We start from the raw sequence: 19,719 nt of genomic DNA on the forward strand, positions 1-19,719 counted from the left end.
ATCAGTGTTGTATACCACATAACAAAAGACAGAAACCACGTGATGACTCAACAGATGCACAAAAAGCATTTAATAAAATTTAGCATCCATTCATGATAAAAACTCTTAAACCAAAGTGAGTATAGAAGGAAGATACTTTTCAATATGATAAAAGTTATTTATTCCAATCCCACACCCAGTATAATACTCAACTGTGACAAGCTGAAAGCCTTCCCACTCAATTCTGGAATAAGACAAGGATGCAAACTGTATTCAAGATAGTATTGGAAGTCCTAGCAATAGCAATCGAACAGGAAAAAGAAAGAAAAGATACCCAAATTGGAAAAGAAGAGGTAAAATTGTCATTATATGCAGATGACATGATACTATATATAGAAAACCCTAAAGACTCCACACAAAAACTACTAGATTGATACATGAATTCAGCAAGGTAGCAGGGTACAAGATGAATATTAAGAAATCTGTTGCATTTCTTTACACTTAACAATGAACTATCAGAAAGGGAATGTGGGAAAAAAAAAATCCCTTTTAATTGCATCAAAAAAATAAAATATTTAGCAGTAAACCTGACCAAGGAAGTGAAAGACCTATATGCTGAGAACTGTAAAACATTAATAAAGGACAGTGAAGATGATTCAAAGAAACAAAAGGATACTCCCATACTCTTGGATTGGAAGAATTAATACTGTTAAAATGGCCATACTGCCCAAAGCAATCTACCCATGTAATGAGTATCCCTATGAAATACTCATGACATTTTCCACAGAACTAGAGCAAATAATCCTATTGGAATCACAGCAGGCCCAGAATTGCCAAAGCACACCTGAGGATAAAGAACATAGCTGAAGGCATAACCCTCCCAAACTTCAGGCAATACAGCAAAGCTTATTGTTGTTTAGCTGTGGAGTTGTGTCCAACTCTTTTGCAATTCCATGGACTGTAGCCCATCAGGCCCCTCTGTCCATGGAATTTTCCAGGAAAAGAATACTGAAGTGGGTTGCCATTTTCTTCTACAGGCAATCTTCCCGACCCAGGAATCAAACCCACGTTTCTTGCATTGGCAGGTGAATTCTTTCCCTGAGCCACCTGGGAAGCTCAGTACAAAGCTACAGTAATTAAAACAGTATGGTACTGGCACAAAAACTGACATACGGATCAATGGAACAGAATAGAGCCCAGAGATTAAATCCACAAAACCTACAGTCAGTCTTCAACAGAAGAGGCAAAAACATACAATGGAAAAAAGATACTCTTCAACAAATTGTGCTGAGAAAGTTAACAGCCACGTGTAAATCAATGAAGTTAGAGCATATCCTTACACCTTACACAAAAATAAACTCGATGACTTCAAGACTTAAATGTAAAACATGGCTCCATAAAACTAAAAGAAAATAACATAGACAAAACATTATCTGACATAAATCTTACCAATGTTTTCTTAGGTCAGTCTCCCAAGACAATAGAAATAAAAGCAAAAATAAACAAGTGGCACCTAATCAAACTTACAAGCTTTTGTACAATAAGAGAAATCATAAGATGAAAAGATAACCTACAGACTTGGAGAAAATACTGCAAATGATGCAACTAAGTGGGGCTTAATTTTCTAAATATACAAAGAGCAAATAACCCAATTTAAAAATGGGCTGAAAAACTAAGCAGACATTCCTCCAAAGAAGACATAGATGGCCAACAGGCATATGAAAATATGCTCAATATCATTAATTATTAGAGAAATGCAAATCAAAACTACAATGAGGTGTCACTTCATACCAGTCAAAATGACCATCATTTAAAAATCGACCAATCGCAAATGCTGGAGAGGGTGTGGTAAAAGGGGACCCTCCTACATTGTAGGTGGAAACGCAAATTGGTGCAGCCCCTATGGAGAACAGTATGGAAGTTCCTTCAAAAATTAAAAATAGTTATTGTATGATCTAGCAGTCCCACTCCTGGGCATATATCCAGACAAGCTATAACTGAAAAAGATGCATTCTCCCCAGTGTTCATAGCAGCAATATCTATAATGACCAACTCACAGAAACAACGTAAATGTCAATCATCAGATGAATGGGTAAAGACGTGGTACACATTATAATGGAGTTCTACTCAGTCATTAAAAAAAAAGAATGCCATTTGTAGCAACATACGTGTACCTAGATATGATCATACTAAGTCACTCAGAGAAAAGCAAATACCACATGTACCATTATATGTGGAAGTAAACTATGACACAGATGAATTTACCTACAAAATAGGAGCAGACTCACAGCAACAGACTTGTGGTTGCCAAGGGGGAGGGAGGGGAGGAGAGGGATGGATTAGAAGTTTGGGATTAGCAGATGCAAACTATTATATATAGAATAAACAACAAGGTCTGCTGTATAGCACAGGGGACTATATTCAATATCCTGTGATAAACCATAATGGAAAAGAGTATGTACACATATGTATAACTGAATCACTTTTCGGCACAGCAGAAATTGACACAACATTGGAAATCAACTATACTTCAACAAAATAAATTTTAAGAAAATAATTGATTTTACTCTGAATTTTTATTTTGTCTTTGGGCTCTCTCCTGTTGAATATTAATATTAGAGAAGGCAAGTGGGGAGGGATAAAGTAGGAACTTGGAAATGACATACACTACTGTATATAAAAGATACATATATCTGTAATCCAATAAAAAAAGTTAGGTGATATAAATTAAGCTAAAAAAATTTAGGAAGGCACTAAAGGGAAGTTTTTCTTAAGTAAACCTGACATATTCATAGTCAAATTTAGATATTAAACAGGTTCATCTGGAAATGACTATTTACTTTTCAAAATAATTGCTCTACAAAAGGATTCACTCAGGATTCCACTAATTAACAAGGTCTCCTAAGGCATCTGACATTTAATTCATTTTAATTACAACCTTTGAGCAGTACTCGGTAAGCAAGGCATACCTGCGTTTCCCGTTTGTTAATTGAAATAACAACTGAATTATTACTGTGTTCTAGTAACTTTTGAAACTAATTGCCTTCAGTTTTATGTAGGTTATTTGTTTTTAAATGAAACTTTCTTGGCCAAGAAATTGTTTTCTCCTGTGTCTACTGAAAGTCTCAATGATTAGAATGTTAATAAAGTCACTGTAATAGTCTCTGGGCTAGCCCTTGTTTCAGATCTGCACTCTTGGGTTTACCATTTGCACAGAATCACATTAATAGGAAGGTTATATCCTATCTCAGTGTATCTATCATGCATTATACTCCGTGCTCAGAAAAGGGCTTTATTCTCTGCCCCAATGGCATCATCTTTCTTCAGAGTCCAGGGAAGCACCCTGGAATTTAAACAAGTATTCTTTTCAGAGCTGCGGGCCCTCTTGTTTCCCAGCAGCGGCCTCCTGTGCCCTCGGCCTTGACTCCTTTGCCCCAAGCCTGGAGGTTGGAAGCCATGGCAGACCCGGGCCTGCCTTCGGTCCTTATCATCCACATACACAATGGCGAAAAAGAAGCACACACATCTGAGAATCAGGATTTTGACTGTAAATCACATCTACCCTTGCGTAATCCATCAAAGAGACGTTCATTGATGGCCACATTGTCATTCTAAAACTTGAATTTCTGTTTGGCTGAGAATACCCCTGATGGGTATGTGACAGGGTTGTGAACTCTTTGTATAAAAGCCTCTTTATAAATCAGATTTCTTAAGGCTGTAATGATTGTGTTATCTGGGAGAGGGAGTGTGGGAAGAAATGTAAAATACAGGGCAGAGGGCACGCGGTCAAGGCAAAGTTACGAAGTTCAGGGAAGCTTGGTTACAAAACTCTTTTCTTCGGAACACTGACAGAATCCCCAAGTCAGCTTTTTAAGAGAAGAAAACTCACAGTGAAGGTGAGTCCAGTTTTAGATCAAGCTCACCTATCGTGTCTGTTTTCTGAATTATTGTCAGCATAAAAGCAGTGATCCTCAGTCTGCCTAAGGACAGCTGCAGCCCGTTAGTGACCAAGCAGTGTGATCTTTGAGCACCAAGGTTTTCATCTGTAGGCATGGGATGCCGGATGCCGGACTTTAGACCATAGACAAGGACTCACAGAGTCTTAATGACAGTTACTTTCAGATCCACTGCTTGTATTTAAAAGTTGAGTAATTACTGCTATGGGCTTCCCAGGTGGCTCAGTTGTAAAGAATCCACCTGCCAATGCAGGAGACACGGGATTGATCCCTGGGTTGGGAAGATCCGAGAAGGAAGTGGCAACCCACTCCAGTGTTCTTGCCTGGAGAATTCCATGGACAGAGGAGCCTTTCGGGCTACAGTCCATGGGTCGCAAAAGACTTGGGCATGACTTAGTGACTAAACAACAGGCGCTGCTATGAAATTTTTTTCCCCCAGAAAAAAGTTCAGCAAGGAACATGTCATTATAAGTATTTCATTTTCCTAAGCTGTCTCATTGGTCCAGTTGGTGAATGAATGGGGTGTGAAAGTGTCGTTTCTTTCCTAAGACAAGTAGAGAGTTCTGAGAAGCTAAGACTTTCCAAGAAGCATCATCAGACTAAAAAGCCCCCATTCCTATGCTGAGTAGCTTCATTGGCATACTGTGTCTTTTGTTGTGTTGTTTTAATCCATAGGAAGTGTCAGAGAAATAGAATGTCACAGAAAAAAGTAGTTCATGTGTATAAGATACTGCAGTTGTATGTAATGTTTGAATTGTCTGCTAAACATTTCCATTTACCCCTGTTTCCAACCATGCTCTAAGGAGCTTTGTATTTGTAACACATTCTCATGCATTGTCTTTATCATGTGACTATTTAGGGAGAAGACCTTGTTTTCCATTTTTCATAAATTATTGGTCCTTCAGATGGGGCTCAGTTCCCCCCACCAGCTAAACAGACTTTCAGCTGTGAGGAGTGAGGAGGAGAAAGGATCTTTAAATGCCTATTCCAGGAGTCAGGGAACCAACTTACACTTTCTGGAGAGTATCCTGAAAATAAATAGTCCCATTCTGGGATGCATGAGATTCTGACCACAGGTTGGAATTGGGTTTTGATCTTGTCAGCCACCTTCACATAGCTACACAAAGCTTTCCAAAGTCACTTATTCTTCTGGGTGTGTCCATCTTTGCTCTGCATGTGTGCTAAGTTGCTCCGGCCGTGTCCAACTCTTTGCGACCCTGTGTACCACAGCCCGCCAGGCTCCTCTCTGTCCATGGGATTCTCCAGGCAAGAAGATTGGAGTGCATTGCTTTACCCTCTTCCAGGGCATCTTGCTGACCCAGCAATCAAACCTGCATCTCTTACCTGCATTGGCAGGCAGGTTCTTTACCACTAGCGCCACCTGGGAAGCGCTGAGATAATCAGCTGCCATTGTTTTTCTGGTTTTACATGGCTGGTACTGGCCTGGGGAAAGCAGAGAACTGTGGGGAAGTGTGTTCTGTCTGTCCCTGGAGTCAGTGTACACTTGACCTCCAGGTCACGTGCGTGCAAGTACCTACTCAGGCACAATTTCAAGTTTCTTCCAAGAAAAAAGCCACCCTTCAGTCCAGTATCCCTTTCTAATAGCTCCTCCCTGTTCCTTCTTGTAAGGAATGGCCTGTCCTCACTAACTTCTCCCTGGCCTCCTGTTCCAGCTCTGACTCCCCTGGAATCTGCTTCTGGTCTCCTCACTCAACTGAAGCTTCATGTGCTAAGATCCACAGTGACCTGCTAATTGTCACACATCTTCCCGACCTGCCTGGACTTCTTGCCATCACTGTCTTCACCCCATCCCTCTCCTGAGCTGTGCTCCCCACCGTCCGCTTCTGTGACACCATCAGGGCCTGTTCCCTGCCGTGAGCAGTGAGGTGGTGCGGGCCCCTGTGTTTCTCTGCCTTGGTCTCCTCCTCTGCTGCCTCTTAGGGGTTCAGCCCTCTTCACGTCCTCAGATTCTGTCAATAGAACACTGAGCTCAAACTCTCTTCAACCCTGAACTCCTCAGTTTCTCCCAACGCCTGTTCTTCTAAGTGTCTGTCTGAATCAGTAGCACCGAGATTTGCCTCGCCTTCTAAACCCCCAGACCAAATCACCATCCTGGGGGTGTTTTCACGCCTCTCTTGCACGCTCACAACTCCTTCCGCCTCCAGACTTCCTCAGCATAATTGCCTGAGTTTGTCCTCCCTCTGCCTCTTGAATCATCCATGATCCTCCCACTGATCTGCGTTCCACCTTCTGCTGTTACGGAGCCTGTTTCTATCTGTCACATGCTGGCCTCCATCACCCCCCTGCCAGCTAATCCCAGGGGCTCCTCGCTCTCGGCAGCCCTACTCCACACCAGCTCAGTGAGCCTGTGTGGGCACCCAGCACGGAACTGAACAAGTCAGTTGTAAATGGAATCCATGTTTCTAGGAAAAGGGGAACTGATGCATGTTCTTCAGACTTTTAGGGGTGGTGGGAGTAGATGGTCCCTGTGGTCTGGCTGTTAGTCCCAGGACAGGCACCTTCCACAGCCTCCTTCAAACCCCACTAGGGAACTCTCTGTGTTAGAGACAGTCACTTTGCCTGTGCCTCGCTGAACATATGCTTCATAGACTAGAAAGAAGTGACGGTTCTAGAAAGGGTGCTCGCTGTCCTCGCAATAAATCTGCTCTCTGATTAGCCCTGGGTTGGCAGTCTGCACCTTGAACCCTGGGGAGAAGTGTCTTACTCCAGGGCAGCGTATCTTATCTCTGATAAGATGGGATTGTTGAACATCACTGTAGAAAAGGAACAAGACTTGTAAAGGGGTGAGGATGAGAAGATTGCTGGGGGCGGGGCGGGGGGTGGATGAGAAGATTGTGCTGGGGCGGGGCGGGGCAGGGGTGGATGAGAAGATTGTGCTGGGGGCGGGGCGGGGCAGGGGTGGATGAGAAGATTGTGCTGGGGGTGGGGCGGGGGGGTGGAAACTGCTGGAAAGAAAGGCTTTAGACCAGAGAACTGCTGGTAAAGCCAGGTTATGGGTATGGTTGGGAGTTTGCTCGCCCTGAATTCGTGCTGTGGATTGACCCCCATCATAACCAGGTGCCAGGAGCTTGGCTGTAAACACTCAAGCTGCTCATCACCAGAGATCACCAACCAGTAGGCAAAAGTCACCCATAATCTGTGATAGGTAATAACACCTGCCTCAGACACAATGCCAGCTCCTCGCTTAGCACCAGCGTTAGAGGGCTTATTCTTGATCATCCAAATACCTCCCCCCCTCCACCCCAACACTTCCCTAATGAAGCCACAGCATTTCCCAGTTCAGAAATAACTGTCATCTTCACCAATGCCACAGCCAGGTTAGTGGTGGCACAGTTGATGATGGTCACCGAGACCAGGTCTGCTAGACACCTTTTTTCCCCTAAATTGATACCAATATGAAGACACACACACACACAAATTAACACGTAGCCCAGATGACTTATCAATAACAGTTTCCACATAAAAATATGAAAGACATTCTCTTGGTATCCGTTTAAAAACAAAAGTACCTTGGGTTTGTCTGGTGACATCCAGTAACCTCTGCCTGCCATTCTAGGTGACATATTTGGGCCAGGGGTGTCAAGTCCCCAAACTCTGCCATCCACAGAGCAGTAAGAACAATGACCCCAGCATGTCCACTTTCAGGCTCCTTGAATATACATGGAGAGTGAGTAAATACAGACGGCATCTGTGCAGAGTTCAGAAGCAGTGACGAGTGCTGACCGCTGTGTGTGATGGTCCCAAGCCGCATCTGTAGTGGTTAGGACTGGGCCTTAGGCGGTGACGGGGGGCAGCTGGAACTAAACAACAGACTGGCAGGAAAGTACAAGGAAGAGTTTAGGTGACACTGAGCCTGCCCCACTGGAGGGACCTGTGTGTTCATACAGGGGAGAGCAGGGGAAAACTAGAAAGATGGCATCAAATGGGAAGAAATCACTAGAAAGACTGCTACAGGCCTCGATGGGAGGCAGGAGAAGCTGGACTTTGTCCAATAGTCAGAGGGGCCCCTGGAGATGGGAAGTAACATGATGAAAGCCACATGCTGAGACTTTTAGAAGGAATGTGCTGAAAATGTAACGCTTCAGCATGAAACGGAATATGAGGGGAAACTGGAAATAGGGTGATTGGCCATCCGGTCTTGTAAATTACCTTTTATTGTCAGATGAAATACATTTCAAGCCACAGCTACTTTTCTCTTGGATACAAATGTCCCATGATGAATTAAATCCAAAGGAAAGTAGGATGATTTCTGTTGAAAGGATGTAAGAGTTAGGTAGTAAGATGGCACCATAAACCCTGTGATATGTAACCTCGGAACCCCAAAGCATATATAATTTTTCCCATAAAATACACTGCTGTACAACTTCCTTCGAGCACCCACATCTGCAGCCACAAGTTGAGAGTAACCCGTGGAGATGCGTTTGTCTGCAGAGCTGTGAGCAGGGCTCACCCACCATGGGCTGCCCTCCCACACCTGCTGGGTGAAGCATTAATTTGTGCCTCCACCACATGACAGCTCAGTTCTTATCCAGGACGGGGTCCCTTTGAAGTCAGGTTTTGTTTTATTTTTAACTACCTTTGTCTCCGAAATGGGTTTCAGATAAGCCTAGTTCTTGAAGTCACATGATTACACCCAAACTGCCTGCTCAACCCACTCCAATATTCTTGCCCGGAGAATCCCATGGACAGAGGAGCCTGGCAAGCTGTAGTCCATAGGGTCACAGAGTCAGAGAGGACTGAAGTGACTTAACAACACTGCCTTCTCATCACAAGGGAAGAACTCTTTTTATTCTGGCCTCATGTTAGTATCTCCTCACTGATCAGATCCCAAGGGTAAGAAGCTCTCTCATTCTCACACACACACACACACACCTTTGTGCGTGAATTCCTTTCAGGAGTCATGTGGCCATCTCAGGAGCTTTCCATATTTCAGGTGCTGTTTGGAGTTTAGCTGGAAAGGCTCTCGGTCAGCCAAGCTCACCTCACCAGGCCCTGTCACCTACAAATACCTATTTTTATTAATAGTACTCTCTCTACCCCCAACCTGTGGGGAAGCTCTAAGGACTGACTGCCCAGTTAGGGAAGGAAGAGGCAGAAGCAGCTGTAGGGAACCTTATGAGAAGAGAAGAGAGGGCTTCCCAGAGGTCAAATTCAACTACATGTAGCTGCTTTTCTGTGTTCCTAGGAGAAGGCAATGGCAGCCCACTCCAGTACTCTTACCTGGAAAATCCCATGGGTGGAGGAGCCTGGTAGGCTGCAGTCCTTGGGGTCGCTAAGAGTCAGATATGACTGAGTGACTTCCCTTTCACTTTTCACTTTCATGCATTGGAGAAGGAAATGGCAACCCACTCCAGTGTTCTTGCCTGGAGAATCCCAGGGACGGGGGAGCCTGGTAGGCTGCCGTCTATGGGGTTGTTACCGAGTCGAACACGACTGAAGCGACTTAGCAGCAGCAGCAGACCCTGATCAGCCAATGATCCTATGGCAGAAACCAATACAATATTGTAAAGTCATATCCTTACATTAAAAATAAATACATTTTAAAAATGCGATTGTAATTGACATCTTAGCATATCATCATTGACATCTAAGTCAGCAATCCCTAATTAAGTGTAGGGGCAGGAGGAGAAGGGGACGACCGAGGATGAGATGGCTGGATGGCATCACTGACTCGACGGACGCGAGTCTGAGTAAACTCCGGGAGTTGGTGATGGACAGGGAGGCCTGGCATGCTGCGATTCATGGGGTCGCAAAGAGTTGGACACGACTGAGCGACTGAACTGAACTGATCTGAATGACTAATGCCAAAATTTAGAAATTTCTAAATCTGATTCAACCTTGACCCTTATACTTCTCTCTAATCCCATATTGAAACGTGACTATTTTTAAAATAAAAAAAAAATTGACAGACTCCTTATCCTCTCACGTTTTCCATGATTCTTGTCACTCTGGCATAAACAGAACCAAGCACATCTATAGATGTTACACCCATCCACCCTAGACTCTAAAGACATTCCTTAAGAAAGAAAAGAAACACAGTTGGCTACTTTACAGTTTGCTAGCAAGATGGAAACACTATTTTACTTCGTTTGTAATCAGTCCATGCTTCCAAAAGTCAGGGAGGGGAGCACCCCAACCAGAGCTTTTTACTGTCCTGGTTGGTTCTCAGCTTCTGCAGAAGACCCCAAAGTGGGGCAAGAGCCCCCCTGGGCCAGCTTACAAGCCTGCCTCTTCCTTATGCAAACCTCATTTCCTCCACCACCACCTTCTTAAGAAAAGCTCAAAAGGGGAAAGCCTGCAGCTGTTGAAGAAAATCCACTGCTCTGAATATTTTGTTTCAGCCTAAGAGCTGCTGAGATGAAAACTTGTATCTGGTGGGTCCTCTGGGTGGGAGCAGGCCCAGGGAGAAATGCCAATGGATGAGACTTTTAATGGCTTCCATTTCGCTTAGACTTGAGATTTGCCGGGTCACCCGGGGTCACATAACTGTTCTTAATGGCTGGATTTCTACTGCAAGTGAATCAGGCCTTGGAATCCAGTTTGAGGCCGGGTGCAGCATAGGTGGTAGCCAGTGTGATGTAACAGGAGCCCATCTCATTTGGTCTTAAGCAAACTACAAACCAAAAGCTAATGGGAGCTGTTATTTCATTGCCTTCATTACCCCAGAGCCCCTGAGATGGAGGAATCAAGGAAAAGGTGAAAAAAAAAAAGTTGGAAACACAGCCTAAATGCAGGCGAAGCCTTTTTCTTTCTTTTTGAGTCAGAATTGGCTCAGTTTTTATCTATGAAGTTAAGGGTAGAGTAGCTGAACCAGGTATAAACTGCCCCCTGCTGTCTGACACAGAGAAGTACATAAAATATCTTCATTATAAAGAACCATGCTCTGAATGCCGGCTGTGAATCGCAAACAAGCCAGGGTGAAGGCAGGCTGCTGCTGGCACGGGTCACCTGCCTCCTCTCTGGTGGGAAGATGAAGGGAGAGTGAGAGAGGCAGAGGCAGCTCTTAGACACAGTACTATTTTGGGGATTTGGAGAGCTGCCTCATTCCACCATCTGCCGCCTTGTTTCTCAGAGTATGTACAGTCTGTGGTCCAGCCGGGTACACATCACCCGGGAGCTTGTTAGAAAAATGCAGAGTCTCAGGCCCCGCCCTTGGTTACTGAGTCAGAATCTGCAAGAAACAAGATCCCCAGGGGATTGAGGTGCACATTTACCCATGAGAATCCCTGGAGGAGCTTTTCCGCTAGACAGGGTTCGCTCAGCCCCTAAGGTTTGGATCACGTCGAATTCAGCTTGAACAGTGAAGAAACACCACTCCTCGGGAGAATGGCATCCTCTAGTAAGATCGTGTGATCTCTTACACCCGTACTTTCTTCCTGCTCCTCTTTTCTGCGTGCCCACGGATCACTGGCGCCCTCCCTGGGCTGTGCTTCCCCGCTACTTGCTACATTTCAGCAGCATTTGCCAAACTGGTTTCTTGCAAAATCGCTCCACGTCTGGCAGCCCCCTGTCGGCTCAGGTCACCCCTCCCCTCCGTCTATCGCAGCTGGTGTCACGTCAGAGCAGCCTCGGGCCCCTCCGGGTCGCGTGTCGCTAACCCCGCGTGTTCTCTTCTGCGCCAGGTCCGGGAAGAGTGCCGGCTCCTGAACGCGCCACCGGTCCCGCCCCGCAGCGCAAAGCCTCAGTCCACCAGCCCCTCGGTCCCTCCTCGCACAGCCAAGCCAGCGCGGCCGCAGACTCGCTCGCCCAGCCCCACCTTGTCCTACTATTCTTCAGGGCTGCACGACATGTAAGTTCTATGCCAGCGCCCACTTCCCCCACTGTCCCCTCAGCAGCCAAGGCCCCCGGTCCTTGCAGACAGTGTCAGGGAGCCAGCCCCTCTCCGTGGTGTAGGAAAAGCAGTTTTTTCTCTTTTTATTTCTACTGGACGAGCATAGACCCTGTTGGTTCTGAGCTAGGATGGAGGAGCCGGTGGCATGAGCAGACTGCAGAGTCTGTGCGGGGTTCCGTGATAAAGCCTAGCCAATGCTGCTCTCCACTCTGAATTCAGCCGAGCAGACAGCAACTTCCAGGGAGAGGGGGAATCACAGGGGTGCTGCCTCTACTCTGAGTTTCCACCCAGAGCCGGGGTCCCTTCCTGACCATCACTGGCAGACCGTCTTCCATTTCCATCCTCCAGGTGCCCTGAGCGAATGCTTCTGCAGTGTGGCTCATTCCATGGTTGGCACAGGCTGATAGCTTTTTTTTTTTTTTTTTTAAGAAATCTTTCATTATATTACATTATATCTGTCTCTATGTAACTGTCAGCTGTTTCTTGTGTCTAGAGAAACAAATTCAGGTCTACCCGCTTCTCTTGGTCAGGCTGTGAAACCGCGAGGTCAGCCGTGAATGGCCTCTTCTCTTCTCCCAAAGAGGCAGACTTGGTTCCACCCACTGTCCACCCCACCCCACCTTGGTCACCCACTCTGAGCGCACTTGGGTTTCATGGTTGTTCTGAAGAGAGGGCCCCAGAGCTGCAGGGGGTCACACATGCTCCTGACGGGTTACAGTAGCTCTCCTTGGCAGGTGTTTTTTGTTCCCTGAACATTTAAATCCTCATGCTGGTGTTAACTGTGCAGAAACCAAGGCAAGCATAAGCACTGTATTTGAAACGTTTCTTCAGCCTCACCCTCTTGGGTGGATAGGTTATCGGTGGTCGTGATGGTAGTCCTGTCCCTGTAGCACAAGACGCCCACTAACTGTTCCCTCACGCCCCCCTTGCCCACTGCAGACGTCACTAATCAATCAGACCCTATTGGTGATAAGCCCGAACAAGGCTAAAGACGTTTCTGATCACGAAGATCCAGGCACTCACTAACAAATGATTTTCTTGTAGTTAAAAATCTATTTGCCATCTCTGCTGTGGCTTCTTAAGTCAGTATCTTCATATCCGTAGTTACTGATGTATTTTAGTAATTTAAAGATTCTTTAAATTTTTTTTAAGTGAGGTTAAGTAGATACTTTATTGAATTCATGATAAGAAATATTTGCTTCCTAACAACATTTGTCTACTCAGAAGTGACATCGATGGGCTAAAGCTAGGCTGGATGTTTCACTATCACTTTCTCACTCACCCCTCTCTCTATGTGTTTGGCTTTTAAGCAGCGTCACTAAAAGTGAGACGAGTCCCTCCGAGAGCGCTCCCGTGTCCTGCTACCCGTGTAACCGAGTGAAGGCAGATTCCGTGGACCCCAAGTCCCCGTGCGGCAGCCCCACTTCTGAAGCTCTGTCCTCCAGGCTCTCGTGGCCAAACCATTACTCCGGAGCGTCGGAGACCCACACCAGGAGCGACTTCCTGCTGGATCCGAGCCGCAGCTACAGTTACCCCCGACAGAAGACACCGGGCACGCCCAAGAGAAACTGCCCGGCCGCCTTCGAGCTGGACGGCCGCGAGCTGGCCGCCAGCCCGCCCGGGCCGGGCCCCGCGGAGCCCACGGGCTGTCCCAAGTCGGCCAGCTACTGCCTGGAGCGCTCGGGCGACAGGAGCCTGGCGGGCGGGCCGGCCAAGCAGAGCAGCTCCTGCCCCGCCTTGCCCCCCCGGGCCCCGAGGCCGCTGGAAGAGAAAGCGGCCCCGGACACCCCGCCTCTGCCCCTTCAAATCGACGGTGCTGAGGAAGCCCCCAAGTCCGGGTCTCCGGACCTGTCCGAGGACACGTACTTCGTCCAGAAGGGCACGCCGGACCTCCTCTCTGCGCCCTACCCCTTCTCGTCGCCAATCCACCTGCAGCTGGCCCCCCGCTCCTGCGGCGACGGGTCCCCGTGGCAGCCACCCGCCGACCTGTCGGGACTCTCGGTCGAAGAGGTGTCCAAGTCCCTGCGGTTCATCGGGCTGTCGGAGGACGTCATCGTGTTCTTCGTGACCGAGAAGATCGACGGCAATCTGCTCGTTCAGCTCACGGAAGAAATCCTCTCGGAGGATTTCAAACTGAGCAAACTGCAGGTGAAGAAAATCCTGCAATTCATTAACGGCTGGAGACCCAAAATATAGCCAAATAAGCCCAGCTGGCATGGAGCAAAACTGATAACTGTGTAGTCCTAGACGGGACTGGCTGGGACCCGGTTTCATGGATTTCTTTTTTTTTTTTTTTTTTTTTTTTTGCACTAAAAACCTTCGCTGTAAATAGGGATAAGAGAAAACTCTTACTATGCAGATTACAATTTTTGAATGGTGAACAGGCTATTTTGTACATCAATAAAAATGCTGTACAGAACACTTAGAGGTGTGCCTTGTACGTCACTCAACACTCAACAGCTGCTAAAAGACAAAAGGCATGTTCAGAGAAATACTTCTTACCCAAGTAGGTTTATGCAAGAAGGTCTGATATTTATTTACAAAATAGCCAAAGCTGAGAAACACAAGAAATCTTAAACACACATAAACACACACACACACGCTTTTGAACAATTCCCTCCTCTGGGAGAACCAACTTCAGACAATTAACTCTAGTCTGTGCTCTGTTGTTTGGACTGCTCAGTGCTAATTGTTTTCCTCTTGTGCCTGAAAATGTTAGTAATATGAAATGACACTGCAATGTTACGTGCTTGATGGGGATCTTTTTATCAAAAGGCATTTTATCAAGTCTTGTGCTGGTAGAGGGTATAAGACGTCCTTAGAAATAATAAATCATGACCACAACAATTTATCTGTAGCTGCTAATTTTATTGAGCAGAGAAAAAATACCCAGAATATGTATGTGTATGTGTATTTATCTAGACATGATACAAATGTATGTTTTCAACATCCCTATGAGTCTGATCTTTTAGGTAACATCTGTTCACTTTCAAATATCCACTGAAAGTTTGGGGCCATTAATTAAGTCGACTGTTAGGAAGAGTGGACAGAATGATGTCAAAGATTCTCAGAATCCTGTCCCTCGAAGCTCAGTCTTACCAGGCTCCAGCATGGAAAACTTGGAACAAACCAGTAGAGAGTCTGTATTGAAGAATTAAGTTGAATTTTAAACCTGTTACAGGCTGGGTTTTGCATAGAATACTCCCGTGCCCATTCATGTCTGGGGAACTGATCATTTCTGTTGAGTGGTAATTCTCGGCTTTGAGGGTCGTCTTCTGGTTGGTGATGAGGGGTCTGGAGAGCAGTTTTCAGAGCCATGTCTCGTGTTCAACGTGCTTTGTGCTTTAGGAGAGCTCGGAAGTCAGACACACCACCCTCTGCTTTGATCTGTGCTGCGTCTGTGGCATCATTTTTTAGAGCATCAATAAGAGTACTTGTCTAGTTCAGAAACCTCTTCTTTCCTCTCATCCAAAGAAAATACATGATTTACCATACTTTCATTCCAACTGTTTCAAAACCCTGGAACTGACAGTTTTTGCCCAACACGATTAACTATTCCAAAATACGATGGCATCAATATCATTCTTGACTTTTTGAAGGGATATAAATCTTAGAAACATTTTCCTTCTCCGAACAGGCTATCATCCTCAGCCCTGCCTTCCTGAGGTCTGTCCCCACATTCCAGATGGACAGACAGCCACCCAGGTGTCAGAATTGGCTTGTATGTTATTATCCACTCTTCCTGCTCATCAAAATGAGTCCACGAGTGGAAAGACAAAACCCACCAATTCTAGTTTTGCAGACCTGTTCAATATGGCTTCATTTCCTGACATGAAAGATATTTTTAATACATCTCATTGTTTAGAACTGAGGTGAATTAGAACTAAGGTGAACTGATACACTCTCTCATTTTCCATCTTAAATCTTTTTTTTAAATAAAGCCTCTTTCCCTTCGCATGTCTCTCAAAATGCAAATACTCTAGGTTAAAAGTACCCCATAAAAAAAATACCCTGTAAAACCTGTCAGACTGGGTCACCTCTTCATAAGTAACTGACACGTCTGTGTAGAAGCTTCCAGTACCGCACTTAGATGGCATACGGCCGCTCTGACTTTTCCTGTTGGGAAACCATCCTTCAGTGCCAGGGGCAACCCCTTAGATCGAGTTAACCTCTCAGAACCTTTCTTTAAAATAAAAACAGGAGGCTGTTGAATAGTTGCAAGTTTTCTCTGACAAAATCTTGCTGAACCCATTCACAAATCCTTAGGCCCAGACACCATTCTCAATTCAGGAGGGAGGAATAGGTAGGTTTGAGTTTACTATGAAGGTTGCCCCACATGAACAACTGATTCTTTTTATCTTTTTCTTCCTTTGAAAATAAAAGTTCCTTCTGTTTTTTTTTGTCTTGGCTTATGTACATTGAGTTTATATTGATGGCAACATAGAGACTCCTTGAGGACAGGGACGATATGGCCTTTTAGTCACACACTCAAATTCACTGAACATCATTTGTGCGCTGGGCACCATGCTAGGACGACTTGACAGGTTGATATCAAGGACAGTTCCTGCCCTCTTGGAATTCATAATGTTTATATTTAAAACCACAGTTGTTGAGACTGAGTCTGTGTAAGAGAAACATGAAATCTTTTAAGCAGTTGGATATAGAGACAGTTAAGTGTGCTCTGTCTTTCAAAAAGCCACAGATGGAAGAAATGGCAGCTTCTATGAAAGGAGTATCAAAGAAACACTGCAAGACCATCAAAACTTGGAAAGCATTGGAGACACAAAACATCTCAGAGTCCCACTGGCTAGTATTCTTTTTTACTGACTGGAATTTTGTTTTAATTGGTAATAAGTATCCTCTGGCACGTCTGAAGCCACATGGCACCGTGACTAGACAAGGCTTGCACAGCCACAGAGAATCATGACAAGAAATGCAGGACAAGGGTAGGAAGGAGACAGCCCTTCCCTTCTTGAGCTGCAATTTTGCATTGAAAAGTGACCCCCACACCCAGAATCATTTCTAGCCAACCAAGTCAGGACAGGACATCTCTGGCAGGTGCCTCACAGTCTGTGCACTGACCCCAAGGCCAGGGAGAAAGTGTCCAAATGGGACTCTTAATTTGGGGTCCTTAAATTCATGGCCAAAATCATCACGACCCCCATCAGAAAGGAAACTCGGCAATAAATCAAACCAAGCAGCGAAAATGTAAAATGTGGGGCTGACTCACATAGGGAGGGCAAACTCAAGCACTCACAAATTAGATCCCTCTCAGCATCTCGTAAACGCCTGCATATTCTCTCTCTTTTAAAAGTTGAGCCGCTCAACTTTATGAACTGTGAAATTTACATTGAGACCCTTTCAACCCACATATGCCGTTCAAGTTTATGAAGTTGCAGCGAGCTGCCCATTCGACTAGATTGCAGTGTTTATTCTTGTCTCGTGTAGAAATAAAACAATCTTATGGGGAAATATTATGACTGTCCATTCCAACTGTTTTCAGACACATGGGCAAACCCTCTGGTGACATTCCAGAACCAACTGCACGTTGTCCACACAACTCCTCGAGCAGTTCAGGGAAGGGGTGTGGATGAATAGAGGGTCCATCATTTAACCAACACTCCATGTCACACACAAGTCACTACTCATCATGCCTAAAGAGTGTGAGGTTAACGTTTTGAATAACAAACTGGAAAATCAGACAGTTCTCCAAAGACCCTAGTGAACTGTTCAAAGAAATTTCAACTTCAGTCCACCACAAAAGTGAAATCTGTGGTTGGACACACAAGGCTTTCGGAAACTTACCGCCATTATACCAATTCCCACTATTTTTCTCATAATGGCACCAAACTGCTGGGGCAAGAAAAATAAAACAGCCAGAGGGCAAATAACGGAAAGTAGGACTTTTACAGGGTGGGGCTGTGATCGTGTGGAATGCTGATGGCTACTTCTTAGCCAGTCACGTCGCTTAGTCTTCAGAACTTGGTGTTTGAAAATTTGTCTCCTTGTGAAAGCCAGAAACAAAGGGTAAACGTGATTTGTGTTAAAACTGTACAAATATCTTCTGTAATTTTGCTGCTCTTAATTTTTAGGCTATGAGTTTTGTAATGAACTTATCGGATTATGAATTTCTTGTTTCCAACCCCATGTAAGGCTCAGATCATTTCTTACCTATAAACATCTTCTCCCATTCTCATATGAAGTTCCCTTTAAAATATTGTTTGAGCTAAGCCTAAAAATTGAACTCCATCAAAAATGTGCGCATTTTCCTTGCCTTAAATGGAAATGGTTTCTTTTCGAAGAATTCTGTAACCATCTTTACCGTTTCTTGGCTTGGAACTTGGGATTAACTACCAGTTAACAATTGCACTGTTTCCAGAGCATTATCTATGGGCCCAATGTGTACCTCAAGATAAACATGGTTATGTTGTGTCTAAAAAAATTCGTCGTTGATTTCAGTGGTTCTGAAATGTCTATAAATAAAGAAATTTTAAAAGTTGTTCTTCTGGCATTGGTTCCTTAGTGAGTTGGACCTAGTGTATGGCTTTCTGAAGACTCTCTTTCCCATCCTCATGAAGCAGAAGGGAACTTGTCTGAAGAGATTCTGAAGATTGCAAGTCCACTCCATATTGACAAGAGATTGAAGACTGGCTATCATATCATAAATGGAAGAAGCTGGGAACCAGGTAACCCAATGGCGTGCAAAGAGAATGTAGTACCTGTGCGATCAGGAGATACGGGAGAAAAGACAAATACAGATGAACTGGTGAGCCTTAAAAGATAGTAGGGAACATCCCTGGCAGTCCAAAGGTTAAGACACTGTTCTTCTACTGCAGGGGGCTTGGCTTCAACCCCTAGGTCAGGGAACTAAGGAATCCCACATATATAACTGAATCATTTTGCTGTAACACAACATTGTAAATTGACTTGAGTAAAATAAATTTAAAATTTTTCTAAAAGAAATATATTGGGTTAAAATCAGATATCCTCCAAATCCTACCTATCTGAGGTTAGAAGAAGCCAAATCACTGAAAACAGTGAGTAGGCTCTGAGAAATTCTTATTTCACTGAAACAAGTTTTCCCAGAAGCAGTCCCCTTCCCCACCTCAGCCCTTCCATGCTTAGCTACTCACACGTGTCCTTCAGGATTTACCAAGTAACATCCCCCAAGCTGACTTGGTCTCAGGTCTCTGTGCTGACATAGCCTTCTGCCTACCCTTTTGAGCTATCAGTCTTTGGTACGAAGGCTTATGTCTTCGTTGTCATCTCTTCAAAAGTAATGCTACTTGAGGTTCTACCGAATGATGGCATGATGCCATTGCGTTCCTGACGGCGGCCAGTCTTCATACCATCAAGATCGAGACCCTGGGGCTACATAATAACAATGAAGTAAAGTCAAAAGAATGACAAATGAAACCTGTGGTCATCATAAAATCTCTAAGACTAAAAGAGGGTAAGATAAGGACCTATTCAGAGATTCCAGATCGAGTTTGTATCACTTGCCAAAGAAAAATTTTTTTCTTCTAACAGTTTGATGAAGGCAGTGCATTCAGTTCTTTAATGGATGTCAAGTGAACTAGGAAAGATCAGCGTGTTTCCGTGGGTTGATCTGAATGTTGGATCTGAAAGACACAGGCCATTGAAGACTTGGATGAATGACCTAAGCTCCTACGTGACCTCATGAAGCCTGATGGGTAAAGATAAAAAGCAGTTTGTGTTCCCGGAAGCACAGCTGGTGAGGAGCAGCCATGGGCAGACCACAGAGATCTAGAGCCAGAGAGAACCTTGGAAATGAGCTGGTCCAATCTCCTAGCTTTGTTGGAATGAAAGCCATGGAGGGTAAATGAGCTCCCTGAGATCACATACAGTTTGTGACAGAACCAGAGCTGGAAATAAAACCCATTTTGTAACCATTCCCGGGGCTTCCCAGGT

At 45.0% G+C, this 19,719-nt stretch overlaps 1 protein-coding gene across 2 annotated transcripts in view; it reads left to right on the plus strand.

Annotated features, from left to right (window-relative positions):
• Positions 1-18,286, plus strand: part of GAREM1 (GRB2 associated regulator of MAPK1 subtype 1) — a 235,988-nt gene extending 217,702 nt beyond the window's left edge. The window contains exons 5-6 of one of the 2 annotated variants that reach the window (XM_018039594.1): positions 11,579-11,745; positions 13,098-18,286. In XM_018039594.1, coding sequence (XP_017895083.1) covers positions 11,579-11,745; positions 13,098-13,983 — 1,053 coding nt within the window. In that variant the 3' untranslated portion in view covers positions 13,984-18,286. The remainder of the gene's footprint in view (positions 1-11,578; positions 11,746-13,097) is intronic. The other variant, XM_018039595.1, reaches the window with a different exon arrangement.

Source organism: Capra hircus, chromosome 24 (assembly GCF_001704415.2).
Source record: "Capra hircus breed San Clemente chromosome 24, ASM170441v1, whole genome shotgun sequence".
In the NCBI taxonomy this organism is placed as follows: domain Eukaryota; kingdom Metazoa; phylum Chordata; class Mammalia; order Artiodactyla; family Bovidae; genus Capra; species Capra hircus.